Source organism: Prinia subflava, chromosome 15 (genome assembly GCF_021018805.1).
Source record: "Prinia subflava isolate CZ2003 ecotype Zambia chromosome 15, Cam_Psub_1.2, whole genome shotgun sequence".
In the NCBI taxonomy this organism is placed as follows: Eukaryota; Metazoa; Chordata; class Aves; order Passeriformes; family Cisticolidae; genus Prinia; species Prinia subflava.
In genome coordinates, this window is record NC_086261.1 from 7784022 (window position 1) to 7803052 (window position 19031).

A 19031-nucleotide genomic window follows, 5' to 3' on the forward strand; every position below is an offset into this window, starting at 1 on the left:
CCCACGCGAGTGGATCCACTCCTGGTTCCAGCTCATTAAACCCCCTTGTGTTCATGGCACCAGCAGAGCCCAATGGGCGGTTCAGTGCCCGCTTGCCTTTGTTGCTCTATAAATACGACTGGCTGCTGGTGACACTGGTTTGGGCTGGGGCATTCAAGCTCTGGAGGCGAGGGTGGAGCGGACCTCTGGGTGGCTCTGCTCTGTGGGGATTCCTCTGCCATTATCCAGTGTGATCTCACCTTGACCACAGACACCAAGGGCAAGATGTGCTTCCAGTCCTGCCGGGAGGAGATGCTCCTGGGCAAGGCAGCTGATGACAACCCAGGGTCTTTGTCTTCCACAAGTGTCAGCCCCTGTCCAGGTGCCCTGACTCTACACCTTTGCATAGAATCGTCCAAATACGTAATTTGGAAGAGACCTTTACAATCAAGTGTAACCATCAAAAGAGCATTATCACTGCAACCCCTAAACCACATCACCCAGCGCCAGACCAAGACGCCTCTTGAGCACCTCCCAGGGATGGTGATTCCACGACTTCCCTGCCCAACCTATTTCAATGCCTGATCACCCGAATAGTAATTTTTTTTTTTTTTGTACTATGTAATCTGAATTTCAATCTGAATTTTACCCCTACGGGCCGTGGGCTGTCCCTGCTGTCCTCCAGGGAGGCTCGGGGAGGAGGGTGCCGTGTCGGCAGGACCCTCAGGGCAGGCTCTGTCTGCCGCTGTCCCTGTTCCTCCTGCCCGCGGGCGGTGGCGGGCGTGGGGAGGTGCCGGTGTGCGGGCAGGCGTGGACCTCTAGCGGCGCTGGCGGAGCCTGCCCGGGCTCCTACCCCTGCAGGGCGGGCAGGGCCGGGCCGGTGTCGCGGCCCAGCCCCGGGGTAGCCCCGGGGTCCCCCCGGTGCCCGACGGGAGCCACCGCCCCGCCCCGGTGACGTCATACCGCACACCCAGTGACGTCACCGCCCTCCCGCCCTGCCGGCTTTAAATTTTAAACCAGTGGCGGCGCCCAATCGGCTTGGTCCGCGCTCTGGCCACGCCCTTTTTGACGTCACTACCCTTCCGCCAATGGAATGGCAGCGCTCTCCGCGCGGCCGGCCAATCAGTAGCGAGCACCCCTCTCGCCGTCTCGTCGCTCCGCCCTCCCGCTCCCCGCTCTCCGCCAATGGGAGAAGGAGTCGCGGGGAGTGGGCGCGGCGGGCGCTCCGCGGCAGCCAATGGGGGCCCGCGCTAGGCGAGGGCGCGAGCGGCCGTACCGGGCGGGCGATGGCGGCGGCGGCGTGAGGGGCCCGCGCCATGTCGTGCTCGCACAGCGCCGTGTTCCTGCTGGATACCGCGGGCCCCGCGCGCCGCCAGCGGCTCCAGCGCGGCGCCCTCCGCCTCCTCACCCTCCTGGGCTGCCGCTTCGGCCTCTCCCGCCTCCGCTGGGCCTTCCGCTTCTTCGACTCGCTCGGCGGCCGCGGCGGCGCCTCGCGGGGCGGCGGGTTCCGCCCGCCGGGCCCCCGCGCCTGGGAGCGGTTCGAGGAGGAGCTGGCGGAGCGGCTCGGGGCACGGGCCCCCGCCGCCCTGCCCGGCCCCGCGCCGCGCGCCGCCCTCACGCACAGCGGGCTCAAGGAGACCCTGCTCGACTTCCAGTGGGACCGCCCGGAGATCGCGTCCCCCGCCAAGCCGCCCCGCAGGAGCCGCAGGACGGGGCTGGCCGCCCGAGAGCCCCCGGAGGCGCCGCCCGAGGGCTTCGTGAACGCCGTGTTCCTGTTCTCCCACTGCCCGCACTCGCGGAGGGAGCTCCGGCAGTTCGTGTCGGGGAATGACGCCCCCTCCTCCCCTGGGGAGCCGCCCACGGCGCAGGAGCTGGCGGAGAAACTCCTTCCCAAGAGTGTCCAGGAGCTGCTTGTGGAACAGAAAATCACCCTGTTCTGGGTGGACACTGCCGACTGGGCTCAGGTAACGAGGTCACGCCGCACAGCTTTCAGCTGTAGCACTAGCGGGGTATCTGCCACGCGGCTTTCTGGCATAAGTAATCTTTGGGTGGTAGGGAACCACGCCAAGGTTCACGTACTACCGCATAATCCTCAGCAAGGGACTGAAATCTGGAATGGAATTATCCACGTGGAGACTGAGATACATCTGCAGTGGGGTAGCTGCACGGTGTTTATTGATGGGATGCCTTGTGCTTTGATTTTGAGGGGGTTACAGCTCTTCAGAATTGCAGATAAGCATCCTGATAGCTCAGGTGTGTAGATACCAGATTTAAAAAAAATAGCTTGAAAATATTGCTAGCTTTTAATTCGCTGGGAATAGTATTTACTTTGTTAGGGTCCTATGAAGGCTGATAAAGTTCATAAAAACACTTAGAAAACACTGTGTTTAAATGCTATGGATATGTTTCATATGCCAGCTTTTCTGAAAAAGTGCAGTCATTATTTGCTTGCATGAAAACTCTCTCACTGCCAACCTTAACTTGAGACCTCTCTGTTACTTTTATTTCAGCTGATCGAATGCCCAGATCATGGTGGCTACTGGACGATGTTTGAGGTGATTTCTCAGATGGGAGGCACCATTTTGCCGGCTGAAGCCTTGGTGCAGTGTCTGAGTCACCCCGGGGCAGCTGCTGCTCCCGGCTCCCTTGGAGACCGCGGGTTCCCTGTGCCCTGGGCCACGCTCCTGCCCCTGGACGCCACTTTGAACTGTTTGTTCTCCAGGCCTTCCCTGTATCGATCAGTGTTTCCCCAGCAGGAAGGAACGTTGTTTCTCAGCATGCCTGGTAATAAAAAAAAAGAGAGAAAAATATAGATGTGCATGTTAGTAACTGATCTCTCATGCAGGATCCCGGATGAGTTTCCTTTGTGAATACTGTGTGTAGAAGTAACTTCAGATATTTAAAAGCCTTGGTGTTTTGGTTTTCTTCTAAAGTTCTGTTTGTGCTCTGCTTCTTCTGATATGAGAACTGTTAGCTTACATTTCTGATTTAGCCTTTTCAGTCTTCCATGCTTCTAGAAGTTTGGCTGAGGAGCTCTTGCTGGTCCCACCTTATAGAGGTGTACTCCTTTTTCTCATACAATTATTCAATTTAGCTAAAATAAGAACACAGATTAAAAACCCCTTCCAAAGCAAACAGATTAGCTGTAAAGCAGCCCGCAGTATGCATGTGGTCTTTCTTTACAGGTCTTTCCATGCATTCAGCTCCTTGAGGGCATGGGAAGGAGGTCAGTTCTGTAACACACTGTAGAGTCTATTGCCTGTTTAATCTTGGAACTCACTTTTTTGACGTTGAAGTTTACATTGATATTCTCTTTGATGTTCTCTTCACCTTGATGGAAAAACTTTTTTTACTTGCTTTCAGACTTTTTCTTTATCCTATCCTTGCACAGGAGGGAAGAAGCAGGAAAGCTGTGCTGTGATCTTGGAACCTCTTGCCATGAGCCAAAGACAACTGCAGTGTCCAGTCAGCATTGTCGTGAAAGGAAGCCTGATGGGTTGGAGCCTGGCACAGGCTGGCCACTTCCTCACAGAGAGCTGGATACTGCAGAGCTCACAGGCTGAGCAGGGAGAGTGTAACAGGTCTCTGTTTCATCAGCTGTTGAGGAGTCTGGTGGCTGAAGGGCTGCACATGGTAAATCTTCCTCTTTGCCTTGAACTAATACATGCTCTGAAATGAGCTGTGACAAAAGGGTTGGCAGTATCATGTTGTGAAGACAGTAATAGACACTGAACTGCAAATTGCTCATTTGAAGCTAAATTTAGAACCTTTTTTTGAGATCACGTAACTCTATAAGCTGCCTGTAAAGTACCTGTGCTGCTTAGGCCTCTGTATTTCTAGATAATGTAAACTATTCTTTTCTCCTTTTTTTTTCTTTTAAAATGCAGCTTGCTGAGGTATCTCTGTCTAAAACTTGGTGCCCCTGCACTGCTGTTCTGTCTCCACTTTCTGAGGATGCTGCAGTTCTGACTGTGCTTGGTCCTGAGAAGACTGCTGAAATTCAGGGATGCAGCCTTGAAGGAGCTGTAGTGGAAGACTCTTCCCAAAACTGTGCTACTCACCTGCCAGAGACTGTGAATAGTGTGTTGAGTAAAATTGACATGTCAGTGGAAGATTCTCTGGCCAGTCTGGGTAGGTGTCAGAAAATGCAGAACTCACCATCTTTTGATCATCTCCAGATCTGCAGTGGAAAAACTGTAAAGTTAATGATTTTCTCCTTGAGGAGTCTCCCTTTTGGGACTTGTTTGTTGTGTCATCTGTAGCTAAGGTCTTGAGATGTGATGCAGAAAGAAATCTGTATAAATGTAGCTTTCTGTTTTATGGACAGAGTGTTAATTTCCATTAGCTTGCAGATAAAGCACAGCCTGAGGACATGCTTTTAGAAAGAGGCTTCCTAAAATGTGTCACATGGGCCATCCCTGGCCAGTAAAGGCTTTGGGTGGGACTGCAGCAAGGAGGCTGCTATTACATGTGTGTTTTGTGTTAAACTCCTCATCTTTTGATGTATTGACTATGAAATTGTCTCTCCAGGATCAAAGGTTTGGGAACCTCTGTCTTGGAGCTTCTGGGAAGGTTGTGACCTTCTGCCACTTAGTTCAGCATTTCTAATTTGTGTGTGTCTGCTTACAGGAGAAGAAACTCCAGTGCCAGAGTGGGTGCAGCGGGAGCTGTCCCATTCAGGGGGCTGGCATCCTTCAGTGCTGGAAGCCTGGTACCCTGCATCCAATGCTTGTGGAGCAAGCTCGGATCTGATGGAGTCATTCAGGTATTTTTCTGAATGTCTCTGTGCAATAATCAAGGATTTCTGCTTCCTATTAAGGGAGTATGGCTGTAGCATTGCTTGGAGTTCTAGAATTAAGTGCCTCTCTACTGCTTTTATTTCTGAACTCAGTTTACTGGTGACTTTTCTCTTGGTGGGGTATATGGACAAAAGAAACTGGGAACAGGATGTTTGGGTGTCAGTTTGCATGGATTAAAATCTTGCTATTTTCAGGAGTTATAAAGGTCACTTAAAATGATCTTAAGCTACTTGTGAAATGACAAACTTCAGCTTTGATGGGATGGTGAAGATGTGGCTGTGTTCTCACAGTTGGTGTTTATTTGGAATAAATAAGCATACTTTCTTCAAAGGGCTTGCTGAGTGAAGCAAAAGAGCCTAATTCAGGATAGGTTAGAAAGCACAAAGCTGCTCATTTAGTTGTGTGTTACAGGTCAGTGCCATATCCATTGTACATTAATATAATGCTCGTTTCCAGCATTTTAAGAGGGTATGGGTTTTCTGCATCTCCTAAGTGTGCTGGGGAACAGGTGCTGGAAGAGTTACTAGTGTGTGCTACTTACACTGTGTTGCTGCAGACTAGAATCTAGAAAAACCTTGTTTCTGTCCACAGGGAAGAAGGATATGCCTCCTACTGCCACCTTTTTTCTTTGATAACAGTATTGTTCTTTCATATAGGCTCCTGCAGGTTCCTTGTGCTAACGGGAAGGATGATGCACACCAATCTGATGTGGAGCTTTCAGAAAGTCTGTCTGAGCTGTACCAGAGAAAACGCAGTGAAACCTCTGCTGCAGCTGGATCAGGAAATAACAAAAAAAGACGTATGTAGATCTGTACACTTAAGTAATAGCATGCTTTAGACTTACTTTTTTTATTTAGGGACAATCTCATTTACTTATTAGTATTAGGTTTGCCCTGTAGTAGAACCCTAATTGTTGTAATTCAAGGCTATGCAGGGACTGACAGAGCTGTTAAAAGCAGCATGCAGAGCTCTGCAGTTTAATTAGCTGTTAAAACAGGGACTGCTCCAACTACTAGTAAATATTGCAACCTCTCAATTTTGTTCTAGTTAGAGAAATAAAACTCTTCCTTCTAGAAGAGTTTAATCATTGCGTTTCTCTACACTAACCACAGTTGACTGTACCCTAGCCTCATGTACCTGCAAGTCCTGCTCTCTCAGCTGTTTCTATTTCTGTGACATAAGATTGCTGCCTATATATAACTTCTGATTAAACCTAAGTAAGTTCTTATGGAGAGCAATATGCACCTGGCTTTTTATTTGGAGAAGTACACTGCCTATATGTTGATTTTATGAGGAAATAGCAATATTTCGGGCCATAGCAAACTTCTGGGCCATGTTTTCCTCTAGGAGGTTACTAAGTTCACAGCAATACAGAATTCAGTGTTGTTCTCTACCCTGGATGGAGTGTGCCTGATGGTAGAACTCTTTCTTCTGGCATTGCAGGTGGGGTTCCTCGAACTCCAGTTAGGCAGAAGATGAAGACCATGCCCAGATCCCTGCAGATGCTCAATGCAGCAAGACTGAATGTCAAAGCTCAGAAGTTTCAACCTGATGCTGTGCCACCGGCAGTGAATGAGAAAGTTCCACAGAAGCTTTCAGCAAAAAGATTGGATGAAAAGGTGGAAGGAAAGGCAAAAGCACTTAAAATATCAATTGGTGTGTAATAAGTCCTGTTATCTTTCTGTCCTGATATATCCCATATTAACTCTTTATATCCTGATATAGGAGTCACAGAGGATTTTTTTATGGAGAGGAAAGCAAAGGAGAATAATGGAGTATTCAGTACCAAGGAGCAGATCAGTGTTTGAGTTTCTCTATCTTCAGCATGGCTGAAGACATTTTTTCCCATCCTTCTGCCATTTAGTTTCTGACTCTTTACAAACTAGTGTTACAGCTGCTTCTGGGGTTAGTTTCTTGTCTTGTATCCATCTGAAAAAAACAGTAAGGATTTACTTTTAAATTTTTTTTTAAGCAACAAATTGAGGGAAGTACTCATCAAGGTATAACTGGAAATAGTCATATTTACTAATTAGGCAGAAGTAAAGGGCATTTCTTGACTGCTACAGTAGCCTGAAAGTTTGCTGACCTTAAGCAAACTTTGTTGATTATAGGATTGATTTAGCTTTAAATAGGTCATGGGCCTGCACTTGGGACTGCCTCTGTTAAGTGTGCTGTGGTCTTGATGCATCATTGCTGGAGGCAATATTTACTGTTACCTCCTCTGTTCCCTGCTTCAGCTGGGGTGAGTATTTTATTACTGAGGTGTGGTGAACATGCATTTAGGTAATGGAGACCATTTCCTTCCAGACTTCCAAACAGAGGAGGAGCTGCAGTCCCACTTGACTGCAAGCTACCAAAAGGCTGTTGCTGAGGGAATTCCGTCATCTGAGTGCGCCCAGAATATGATCATGGCCATTAAAAGGTTCTTGAAAATACAAGATGCCAAAGAGAAAGAGGTAGGTAAGAGCATGTGGGCAGGGTTGTTACTGATCTGGAGGAATTTTTACTATTTTGGGCTACCTCTCCTTCATGTTCCCTAAAGTTTTATGTGGAGTTGCACCATGGTCACTGACTGCCTCTATATGTGAGGACTCAATGTTGAAAAACTGGATGCTTGTAAAGAATGTAGAAAAATCCAGTTCAGTTATCAGTTTAGAACTTTACTAAATGTTGCAAGATGTCTTTTCTTTACATTGACCTCCTTACAAATTCTAATTTCAAAGACAGTATTTAAAAAATACATTTATTGTAAACCGTAATTTAAAGAAAGTGCATCTTTTGTTTTTGCATTACATGGCAAACCTAGGCCTGGCTTTGCCAGGAAGGAGAAATCGTTCAAGGTATTTCTTTAGCACTATCTATAGGCTTACAATAATCTGAAACCAAAACTGGGAGACCTGTGATTAATTTAACAAAAACACTGAGAGACAAATCCAAAGTGGATCCAGAGTGAAGAAGGCCTGAAACTGCAAGAGACCTGTGTGATTTCAAATCTAAGTTGTTCTATGTCGTTCTATGACATAACTTTGCTACTAAAAGGAAAAGTAATTTGTTTCCTTGAGAGAAAAGGAAAAAGCTGTGTTTCCAAAAGAATAGGTTGGAGGGATAACTGGAGAACAGGGAGCAGTTTTGAAGTTTTTTGCTGTCATTGTGTCTGCAGGTGGCCTGTGTGGGAAGAGTCAGAAACCATCTCCTGAAGACCAGCAAAATGCTTAGACAACAGCATGGCTCACAGAAGGAGACCAAAGTCAGAGAGTATGAGACACTGTATTAACTTCAGCTTCTGAGATACTGTGGAGTTGGTTAGCAGTTTTTAATGGTGGCTTTTTTGTACAACTGGAAAAGTATTTACATGGGGCAAATATTTCAAGGGCAATCTCTGGTTGCAGTAGAATAATTTTATTAAGTGCAAATATACCCATGCTGTGTGATAAGCACTGCAGCCTATATCTGGAATGAGGCATCTCCCTTGCCACCAAAATGAAATGCTAACTAAATTTTGCTGTCAAAAGGAACCACTTCCCTTCCCATTGCTTTTTTGAGCACACCTTTTGCAGTAAATCTGCTGTTTCCATTAGAAAAAGAGGTGGTGGATAATTACTTGTTTCCTTAGGTGCCGACTTCAGGTATTTTTGCGCCTTGAGTTGTGCCTTCAGTGCCCTTCGCTGCAAAGCAACGCTGAGGAAATGGAGCAGCTGTTAGAAGAGGCAAGTCAAGTATAAACCAGGTTGTGTTTCTGCATGGCACTACAAATGCGGGCCTGGAACCTGCTTTTCCTTTGATTTTTCCACTAACACTTTATATTCCTTACTAAAATATCTGGTGCTGCAGCTGTCACACCTTAATCCATTTTGCCACCTGACTTTTTCTTCCAGGTGACAGATATGCTGCGGATTTTATGTCTGACTGAAGACCCAGCCTATCTTACAAAGTTTCTAGAGGAAATATTAGAATTGTAAGTTCTTTAGCATGGCTTATGTGTTGCTGGGGACTATGGTTTGGGTTGGATGTTGTCTATTAGTAGAGAGCAATCAACAGCTTTGATTTACTGCATCTGTAATTCTCAGAAATTTAGATGTGTTCTCTTTACTACGCTTATATTTTGGTTAAAGAAAAAGTAGCTGATAAGCAAGTGAACTAATTAAAAAAAAACCAGTTGATATTCAGTTTCTTTTTTTTTTTTTTTTTTTTTAATTGACATGTAAGAACAAGGATTTGGTACACACCTTGGGTTTGAAATACCAACAGTTTTGAGAAGGGGTGTATTTCATGTGGGTTCTCTCTGGTGCTCCAGGTATATGAATTCTATACCGAAGACCCTTGGAGATATTTATTATGGTCTGGGTACACAAATACCTCCGAAGCTGGCATCTGTTCTGCCTTCAGACTTCTTCAGTGATGACTCTATGACTCTGGATAGCAAATCTCCAGGCCTTCCTCCCTCTCTGTCATCTGTCCTAACTCCCAGCGCTGTTTGCACTGAGAGCGATCAGCTGGAGGAGCTGCGCACCAGATCTGCCAAGAAGAGAAGGTAGTAATTCCAAACAGGAGGCAGCTTTTTGTTGATTATAAGAAATACAATCTCTGTTCTGTATTGGTATCGTATGCTAAAGTAGATTTCAGAAGCAACTTCCATGAGAGGAGAAGCATGTTATGCTGTGCAATAGCTGATCTGTATTGTTAAAGTTAGAAGTGATATACTGGAGATGTGTGTTGGGGATTCTGTGTTCATATTAGCAAATTGTGAATGAATTCCAGTACCATCCTTAGGAACAGCTTTTATATTGCAAATCATATCCCAGTGTTGTAGTAAGTGAGGTAGCAATGCAGTTTGCAATTTGAATTTAGGTATACACTTCCTATCTCTTCAGTCACACCTAAGTTTAATTTTCAGTAGGTTGTAACTGTGCTTTTGATCTTATTTTAACTTAATTTTTGTGTATGTTCTAAAGGAATCACGTGTTAACCAGACATAGGAGCATGACAGAAGCACCGCAGAACTTGCGTCAAATTGAGATTCCCAAAGTAGCCAAGAACCACATCAGAAAGGTAAAACTCATCCAGAAGGATTGTGTGAGAGTTGTGATGCTTGAGTGCAGAAACTCTTACTCTATATTCCCTTAGTGTGTCTTGTATCAGCTGTACAAAGATCAAATTGTTTCCAAGGACAAATTGAAATAATGTGTGGTTCAGAGCTTATAGTTAATACTCAAACATAACATTGTTCTGCTCCTGAGGCCAATTTCTTTTTTGTTTCAGGAGAACTCGCGTTCTTACCTTGCCACTGAGAAGTCCCAGCAGATGCCTTTGTTGCAGAAAGAGGCAGTGCAAGGTATTTTGACTTCTGGCTTGATCATGGAAAGGTGCATCTTCAGCACATGCTGTCCCTGTAAATTTTACTGAGCCATGATGAAATTATGCTGAGGCATACTGGAAATCTGAAGGAGGTTTTGCTGAGTTGTGCAAAAACTTTGAGGGGAAAAAAATACGTGGTATTCTGTGTACTCATACGCAGAAAACTTAAATTTTGTGTCCTCAAAAGAAAACCTTGACTCTTGAAATTATTTCCATCTTCTCTGTCCTGAAAAGAAAATGGGGACAAGAACGAACTATATCTGAAAATAGGATAAATCCCCACAAATACTTCATAAAAATAAATCTCACGTGTGTTCTCAAGATGTGCTTTGGCTGAGATTTTGTAGTGCACCTAATGTTCCACGTGGGGCACTGACTGTCTGCTTTTTCTGCTATGGCATCTGCTTGTAGCTTATTGCTGGAATAATGCAAATAATACAAATTCAGAAGAGAAGGTTGGAATGGATTTAGAGGAGGACATGTTCCAGTAGCAGAAAAAACAACTTTTCAAAGCTTTTTAGCCTCTAAAAAATTGTCTTCCCATGTTGGTATATTGTTCTTTCCCTAGTGACCTGACAAAATTACCTTTGTATTTTTTTCTTTCTTTTTCTTCTGCTTTTCCTTCTGATTTGATCTTTTTCTTACTTCTCTTGCCTCGCAGAGGTTACAAAGGTAAGGAGGAATCTCTTCAATGAAGAGATAATTTCACCATCAAAAAGGTCACTGAAAAAGATGCTTAGAAGCCAGTCAGTATCTGCTGTGGAAGGCCTAAAATACAAATGCACCAGTGAGGGCAACAAAGGTAGGCTATAACTTGCACATGTAGGATTGTTGTGGAAGAGCTTTTGCTAAAATTCCTATTTTTGCATTCTCAGTTCTATGAAACAGTTATGATCTGTTTTTAATAAAGGATAAAAGGAGGTCATTGCTGTGGTGTTTGGAGGGTGAATAATGATGGTGTTGAAACTGAAACCTGTTTTTACTGAATTCTGTATATCTCATAAAGAAAACCAAAGTTAAAAATGCTTGATTAAAAAAGGATCTGTGAAACAAAGATGAAGAATTAAATTATCTCAGTAGGTTAACTATGTCTGACATGGTACTATTAATAATATTGAGGAAGTAGGAGGGAGATGTAGACACTGGACTGAAATAATGATAGCTTGTGAGTGCTGGGAGACAGCACAGAGATTTTACATTGACTGTCATTTGTAAGCTTAAGCCTGTACAAAACTGTATTTATTTATTTGTTCCAAGTGCTTTATAATTGTGTGATGTTATAGCTCTTACATGATTTTTAGATCATCGCAAGTTGTTGACCAAGAGAGTTGCAGAAACACCACTCCATAAGCAGGTGTCCAGGAGACTCCTACACAAGCAGATCAAAGGCCGGTGAGTTCTTTCTGAATTTCTTCAGTAAGTACTGGCTGTCTAATTAAGGGATACCTAATTAATGGCTATGAGCAGAATTACCAGGTATCGTTGTGGTCAAAGATGATCTTCACTTCAGGCAGTAAAAGAACCAGTGGAGGCTAAATGCCATTGCTTAAATGGGGGGAAATACTGCTTGCTTCATCATGTAAGTCAGGCTGCTTTAATTCCTGCAACTAATGTCTGTTTAGGTTCAGTTGTTGATTCAAGGGCTTCTGAAGAAAAGGCTCCTGCTGTATTTTGTGGAGTCCAGGCTGGATTGTAGCATTTTATTTTATGTAGAACTGTTACCTGTACATCTGAGGAGCTACCCATACTTAATTACATGTCAATAGAGGCAAGGTGCTCACTAATTGCTCACTTAGAGTAGCCCACAAAGCAATATATTGGTGTAGAATAGAGCACTGCTTTTCAGTCTCTGTGGCAACTTCAGTTCTCTAAATGTGCTCAGTATGCTAAGCCCAAAATGTCTGTTGTTTCTCAAGGTCTTCTGATCCAGGTTGTGACACTGGTGTTGTAGAAGAATCTCCAGAGAAGGCCATATATGGTAAGCACTGATTTTTCATTAAAGGAGGTTTGGCCATGTCATAGCTCATGAGTGTGCTTTGATTTGGTAAATTCATGAGAAGTCAGTCCAAGGGTGTTGTACTGTTCTGTTCCCACAGAACCACTTGCTGCTCACTGCTTTAACAACTCTGTACAGTAGAAGTTAAGAAAGAGAGGTAGATAGTCTTTTAAATGAAAAAACGTGAAGGAATTGAAGAGTGAACAAGATTCTGAGCTGCTATGATTACTGTCAAACCAATACGTGCTTATTTTTAATGTAACTTCACCATGTTGTGCTGTGACCCTGCTCTGATTTCTGCTGTAACAGAAGCCACCTGGCTTCAGGGAGTGTCTCTTATGTTGGCTACTGCTGTTCCTTTTTCCTAGAAGGGAAGAAAAACCAGCATGTCTGGGCAAGCAGGAAAATGAAATTGCTAGCAAAGAGAGACCAAGAGCATTAACCCATCTTTTAACTTGGATGTAACTTGCATTAAACGTGGCTTTTCTAGGATTCCTTTCCATATAAGTGCTGAAGAGGAGTGAGTTAGAGAAGGGGCATCATACTTTAGAAGGAGATTTGTATGCATAAATATTCCAAATCCTCAAGAAAACGGAATCTTTTCTTTACCTGCTTGCCTTCCTGGGTGAGATAGGTATCTGTAGAGAAGTTTCTTCTGAGAGCATGTTCCTTGCAGTTGTGAACTGTTCCTGATGATGTGCCCATTGCTGAGGGGGAAAGAAGGCTCAGTCTCCAATGTCCTTGCCTTTTCAGAAGCGGGTTTGAGAAGAAGCCCACGCATCAAACAGCTGTCTTTGAATAGGACCTGCTCTGGTGCTTTCTATTCCACTACACAGCCCAGCTCAAAAAATTTACCACACCTCCACCAGGGACAAGAAAAGGAGAGCTGTAAACTGCAGGATGTAGAAGGTAATGAGTGGGATTTGAGCAGACTGATACTGCTGATCTAAAAAGCTGGCATGGATAGCACTGAGTTTGATTTGATTTGGCTCTACAAGAGACTGTAAGAAGCTAAGAGCTGTCATGTAATACCTTCTGTAGAGAGAAATTCATCCTCAGTAATTATTTTTTAATTGGTAATCTGAATTTTGAGGGTGGTGAGGCAGCTATTTCTGTGATGAATTCACTGCCAACTTAACAAACCAGTCAGGCCCATCTAACAGAATACCACTGATTGTCAGTCTGCATTCCTTAAATGCAGTGAAATCCTTGTAAAATATGGGACAGAAATCCTATAGCTTACTTTCAGTCTGCTCTGTGGCAGCATAAAGCAATGACTGATGGGATCTTCTTTGCAGGCTTTCTCAGTAGGATTATCAGCTAAAAATGGTGACACTTAGTTCTTTATATTCTACTTATTAGAATCCTTAGTCATGAACCAGAACTATCTAAAGCTATAAGCTAAAAATAGAATAAGAGGCCGAGGTATTTTGTATCTTTTTTTACCATTGGAGCACTCTTTCTAGAGATGGATATTAATTTCATAATGGGAAATAACAATAATTCTGGTGAAGCTTTAACACTTGGCTAGAAAAGAGCATGCTAGGGATATGAGCTTTTTACACTATTTTTCCATACATCTGACATGATTCAGACAATTGCACATTAACTTTGTAGTGGTTAAATTGTACTGTTCCATGTTATAGGCCTTAACCAGCATTCAGAGAGCCCCCCTGTCCAGACTCCCAAGAGGTTTTTCTTTGGTGCAGTCATTGACATGTGTAGTCCTGCAGTGAAGCACTCACCTGGAAGGAGGAGAACAAGAAAAGATTCCTTACACTTAGAGGAGCTTCCCTCATGTCAGGTAGAAACAGTCACCTCCCTTTCTCTTTCTTCCCATCCTCATTTTCTCCTCCATTCATCAGCATCTTATATTTAGTGTTCATTAAGTCTCATCCGATGGGGTTTTTATGTTTCAAAACTTGGGAAGTAAATATGAAGATGGGATAGATAATACTCCTGGAGTAGAACAAGCATGATTCTTTAATTTATTATTTTTCCCCTGCAGACTCCTAGAAAAACACCTCATAAATTTGCCCAGAAGGCACTAAATTCTGCCAGTAAACTCCCAAGGAGATCGCCTCGCTTTGTCCACAGAACGCCACAGAAGCTGGAGAAAACACCTGGCAAAAGTCCAGCAGCTAAGCAGTCTGTAGCTAAATGTTTGGGAAAGTACTTTTCTCCTCCTGAACAAAGGATCAAGTCTCCATCTGCACTAACTGACAGCAAGAGGGTTCAACTACTGCAAGTAACTGCTGAGGACTGTTGTGCTGCACTAACACTTTCCCCTCCTTGCAAAGAGCCTGGCTTGCAAACACCAAAACGTGAAGGGTTCACAGGGCTTAATGCCTCTGTATTACCTCCAATAGATTCAAATCCAACTGCTTCTTCTTCCCCCTCTGCCACTCAAGGAAGGTGTTTTACAGAACTTCAGACTCCAAGACGTTCCTTGAGATACCTCTCAAAATTAGCATCTCCAGTTAGTGCTCGCAGGCAAATCCTCACAAAGGAAATTCAGGTGCAGTTGGTGCAGTTATCTCAAACACCTAAAAGGACACCGAGGAAACTTGAAGATCCAGGTTCAAAGTTATGTACCAGCCCACTGAATACAGAAATACCTCAGCTTGCTGTGAGGCCAGAGCCTCTCTGCAGTTCTCCAGTCCGTGAAAGTTCCACAAACGCTGTGACAAGCTGCTCTGCTTCCCACACGCAGCCTAGGGAGTCTGACTGGGAACCTGGTGCATCTAAACCATCTTCTCAAAAGACTCCAGGTATTACTGGCACTTCACTGAGGTCCCTGCTTCACACACCCAAGCAGGCCAAACGTGAGCCAGGTTCTACAGCAGAGAGCCTCACGTGTGCAACACTTAGAGAAAATGGGGACACTCGTCATGACAGTGGTGGTAACTGTTCTGTAGAAAGCCTTCAGCTTCATCACTCCCAAGTTCCTGAAAATAATTCTGTATTGGAGAAAAGTAAACAGATGGATAGAGTGTCTCAAAAGTCTCCTTCAAGGCAGGACTTGGAAAACTTGGAAAACCATTTGTCTCCAAAGCCTTTTGCTGGAGGGCAGGGACATGCGCAGAATGCTGAGAGAGACTGTGAGCCATCAGTTAAGGGGGAGAACTGCAGTGCAAACGCCTGTGAGTCCTTCCTAAGTGATTTGCAAACAGCTAGTGATGACTTGGAAGCAAGAACTCTGCTGAGGGAAGAATATATGGGACTGAAGGCTCCAAGCCTCCAGAGACGCTCCAGGTTTGCCCTGAATACCTCTCCTCCTATGCAGAAGTCCCCTCCCGCCTATTCCTTGCGCTGCACTGCAGACAGGCGGCAGCGGGAGGCTGCGGCACGCATGGGGGAGCCCCAGGTCGTAGCCAAGTTCTCCACTCCTGAAAGTCACTGCAAACCTCCTTGTGCCAGCCCGCCGACGTACGAGGTGGAGATTGAAATGCAAGCTTCAGGCCTGCCCAAGCTTCGCATTAAGAAAATTGGCTCTTGCTCATCGTTGGAAGTTCAGCCTGAAGCAAGTGCCAGCAAAGCCAGGGGAGGAGAGAGCCCCTTCAGTGATTTTGCTATGACATGGTGCAGCAAGCACCCAGGAAAACTAGCAGCTGCCTGTGTTTCTCCATCCTGCTGCCGTTCTTTCCATAGTACACCTGGGAAAGGTGCAGGACAGACCTACATATGCCAGTCATACACCCCAACAAGCTGTGCCTCTACTGTCACCTCCCCATTCCCATTGGATGCAGGAGTTCTCCAGACACCTTCTCCAAAGCAGAAGGGGAAGACCACTCCTGATGCCATCAATGACTGGCCTCGGAAAAAGAGAGCAGCAGGCAGCACTGCTACTGTGAGCTGTGGTCAGAGCGAGAGGAGTGCTGATGACCAGACACGGGTGTCAGCAGGCAGAGAGAGAACGATGAGAATCACAGAACACTGCAGCAGCAAAGTATCAAATACTCTTGGGGAATTTGAACTGGAAGGGATTTGCAGGCTCCAGGATCAGGCATCTCCTAGTGACTCTGAACCTAAGCCTGATGAGAACTCTGCCATGGGAACTTTTGGCTTGAAATCTCGGAAGCGGGTCTTTACTTACCTGTCACCAGAAAAGGAAGAGAATCACGGTGCCAAGAGATCACATACTGATAGGGGCAGCTTGGATCTCACTGGCTTTTCCACAGATGAGGGCAACAGAAGTAAATCAAGGACAGACTCTGTACTTCCTGAGAAACCAGGAGCATGTGCTCTCAAAACACTGGAGCAGCACAGTAGTCTTGGAGATGATGATGTCTTCCTTTTGTCAGGTAATTAAATGGCATGAAAGACACTCCATTGATATTCAGATGTGGTTAAAAATGGGGCTTAGATTAAAACAAGAACACAACTGTTTTCTGTCTAATTATCTGAAGGAGAGTGAGGTGAAAGGGGAGTGGCTTGTAGATGACATGGAAGGTAGTTGTGTGGATAAGCAGACTGGATATGAGAAGTATTAATGATGGAAGAGAGATCAGAGAAATATGAAAGAGCAGGAGGCTAGAGGAACTAAAAGGAGTTTGAGAACTTAAGGAAAGAGGATTCCAGTTGCATCCAGCTGGTGATTTCTTCAGGTTTGTGTTGATGCCACTCTAGCTTCTGCCCAGCATCCAGCTCTGAAGCCAACAATTTTAAGTGTAAAGCTTGGCTGCTTCAGTGCTTCAGGCTGGAGTGTTGGTGGGGTTAGTTGGTGTTGTGGTGCTCCAGTTGTCTGCCCGTGGTGGTGGGCCAGTTGAAAGTGCTCCCAGAAATTATTCCCTTGCTAGCAATAATGTATCAGTAAGTGCATAGCTTTAAGCTGCCTCTTTGCTTTTGCTGTGGGTACAGAGGGTTCAGCTAACCTTGGTGAAAGAGGCTGTTCAGCTCTGTAAACAAGGCCTTGTGAATTTCAAATACTTTATCCACTATTGTTGCAGAAATTACAGGAGGGCTGTGGCAGGTGTTGTTCTATAGTCATTGCACTAAGCTTTGGCGTCTGTTTTCTCTTGCAAGGAAAGATTTGTACACAGAGGCAGTGTCTTACTCAACATTATCACAGAAAAAAGGTGAAACCTTGAAGCAACATTAATCCATATTCAGGACTATGAAATAATAGCAGTGCTTAGCCTTAAGATGATCCTGTAAGAGACGTTCTGTTCTACAGACCTTGTGTTTGTATTTCTAGGTCATTGTGGTTGTAACAGTTTTCTTCCAGGAAATATGAATTACCTGTGTTTAATGCAAGTGAAGTGATTTTTCTGCTAAGAAAATTAAATGTGCTAAGAGCTGATTCTAAACTGCCATTTACCTTTCTCAAAAGCCAAAACACCACTGTGACAGCCTTGAGTTTGTTTTAGATAAACTCAAAGCATCACTTATACTAATGTCAGTTTTGAGGTAGCTTAAAGGCTGTGTGTGAGACTTAACATTTGAGTTGTTGAGTGGTTTTGCTGCAGCATCTCACTGTGCTTCTCCAGGCTCCACTCCACCCTTGAAGGGTGGGCTTTCTGCCAGCAGCCTTCTAGCCCTGACCCAGTCTCCACTGCTGTCCCCACCGCCGACGCGGAGAAAGCGTGTTCGAGGTAAGCACCAGTGAGGAGAGCTGGGCTCGAGCAGACTGCCTGTGCTCTCTGCTTGCCTCCAGCTAGTAAGAACAAAATCGTGCTGTGCTGGGGGTTGGGCTTTGGGCAGAAAACCTGCGACTGTATCTGCCACTGCTGTGTTCAGTGTCTCAATCTCACATGCTTACAAGAAACTTGGCATGAACTGGGAAGTTGGGAAGCAGAGGTAGCACTGAAGAGAGAGTAGCTAGCTACCTGTTAACTGCAGCTTCCAGTTTTTGTCATCTCCATTTATTTGGCTTCTTGAAATCACCAGTGAGTTCTGGTAAATTTGGCTTTCATGTTTTTGTTTTTGTAGAAGAGGAATCTGATGCTGTCCAAATGACTGCCAGCCAGGAGATGTCTCCATTGCACATCATGGCTTCCAGGAGGCATCGCTTTAGCAGGACTTACTCACGGAAAAAGCTGCTCAGCTGAAGTTTAGAGCCAGGCCAGCATGGGAAACTTTGTATTATCCCAGCTGTACAACAAACCTTTTAACAAAGACTGGTATTTGGTGCTTGACTGGAGCTGCTTTGTGTTGGTAGGAAACTGGATGCAAGCTCATGGCAGTAGAAATAAGGACCACTCTAAAAATGTATGGTTTTTTCCATCCATTCAAAGCCTAGCTTGGTTTTTCTGCTAGAGGAAGCTTAGAGTGAGTTCTGCAGTGAAAGTCCAATTCTTCCAAGTCAGGAGGGAGAACTGTCACTTTTCTACAGCTTTCTTGTAAAATAAACTGATATGAATTTTCACTGTGTCCTTTAATCCAAAATCTGTCTTTGGCTTGAGGGATGGGGGCTGCAGGAAGGAGGAGGCTGGAGGCGAATGGGTACAGAACAAGCTGCGTGCTCCTGCTGTGTCTTGTCCTGATACTAAATGGATCCCTCTGTTAATTGCCTCCAGTTTGCCACAGCTTAGTGGGAAAATAACAAGTGGATTAATTAAGTAGTGAAGTGCCAGGAGTACAGAAAAGGGGAAAGATAATTTAACTGAGAACATCTTTGTAGATCATGAATGGTTTGGTGTATCCGCTCCTGGCTAGTGCTCGATAAGCAGATGCTGATGGAATTACTTCATTGTCCTTTTCTGCAAACTTGCAGTGAGCCAGAGAGAATTGGCCAGGGAAATGTCCTTGAGAAGTAAAACTTGGATGGAATAACTGGAAATGACAGTTTCAAGACTACTCTTTACCAAACTGAGTCATGGATTAAACGGCTGCATGTGACACATTTGTGTTCTAACCCTATTATGAGAGCAGGAGCTGTGGTTCAGTGCCTGAGATGTAGC

At 44.9% G+C, this 19031-nt stretch overlaps 1 protein-coding gene across 1 annotated transcript; it reads left to right on the forward strand.

Annotated features, from left to right (window-relative positions):
• Window positions 1-1189: 1189 nt before the first annotated feature.
• TICRR (TOPBP1 interacting checkpoint and replication regulator) lies at window positions 1190-19021 on the forward strand. Its single transcript, XM_063412222.1, has 22 exons — window positions 1190-1943; window positions 2490-2763; window positions 3371-3612; window positions 3867-4110; window positions 4609-4744; window positions 5435-5577; window positions 6222-6434; window positions 7086-7234; window positions 7939-8033; window positions 8392-8485; window positions 8654-8733; window positions 9073-9309; window positions 9731-9827; window positions 10038-10110; window positions 10795-10935; window positions 11435-11525; window positions 12050-12111; window positions 12883-13038; window positions 13776-13933; window positions 14138-16433; window positions 17619-17723; window positions 18061-19021. Exons 1-22 carry the CDS (start codon window positions 1296-1298, stop codon window positions 18177-18179), a joined length of 5853 nt encoding a protein of 1950 aa, XP_063268292.1. The 5' UTR covers window positions 1190-1295; the 3' UTR covers window positions 18180-19021.
• The last annotated feature ends 10 nt before the right edge of the window (window positions 19022-19031 follow it).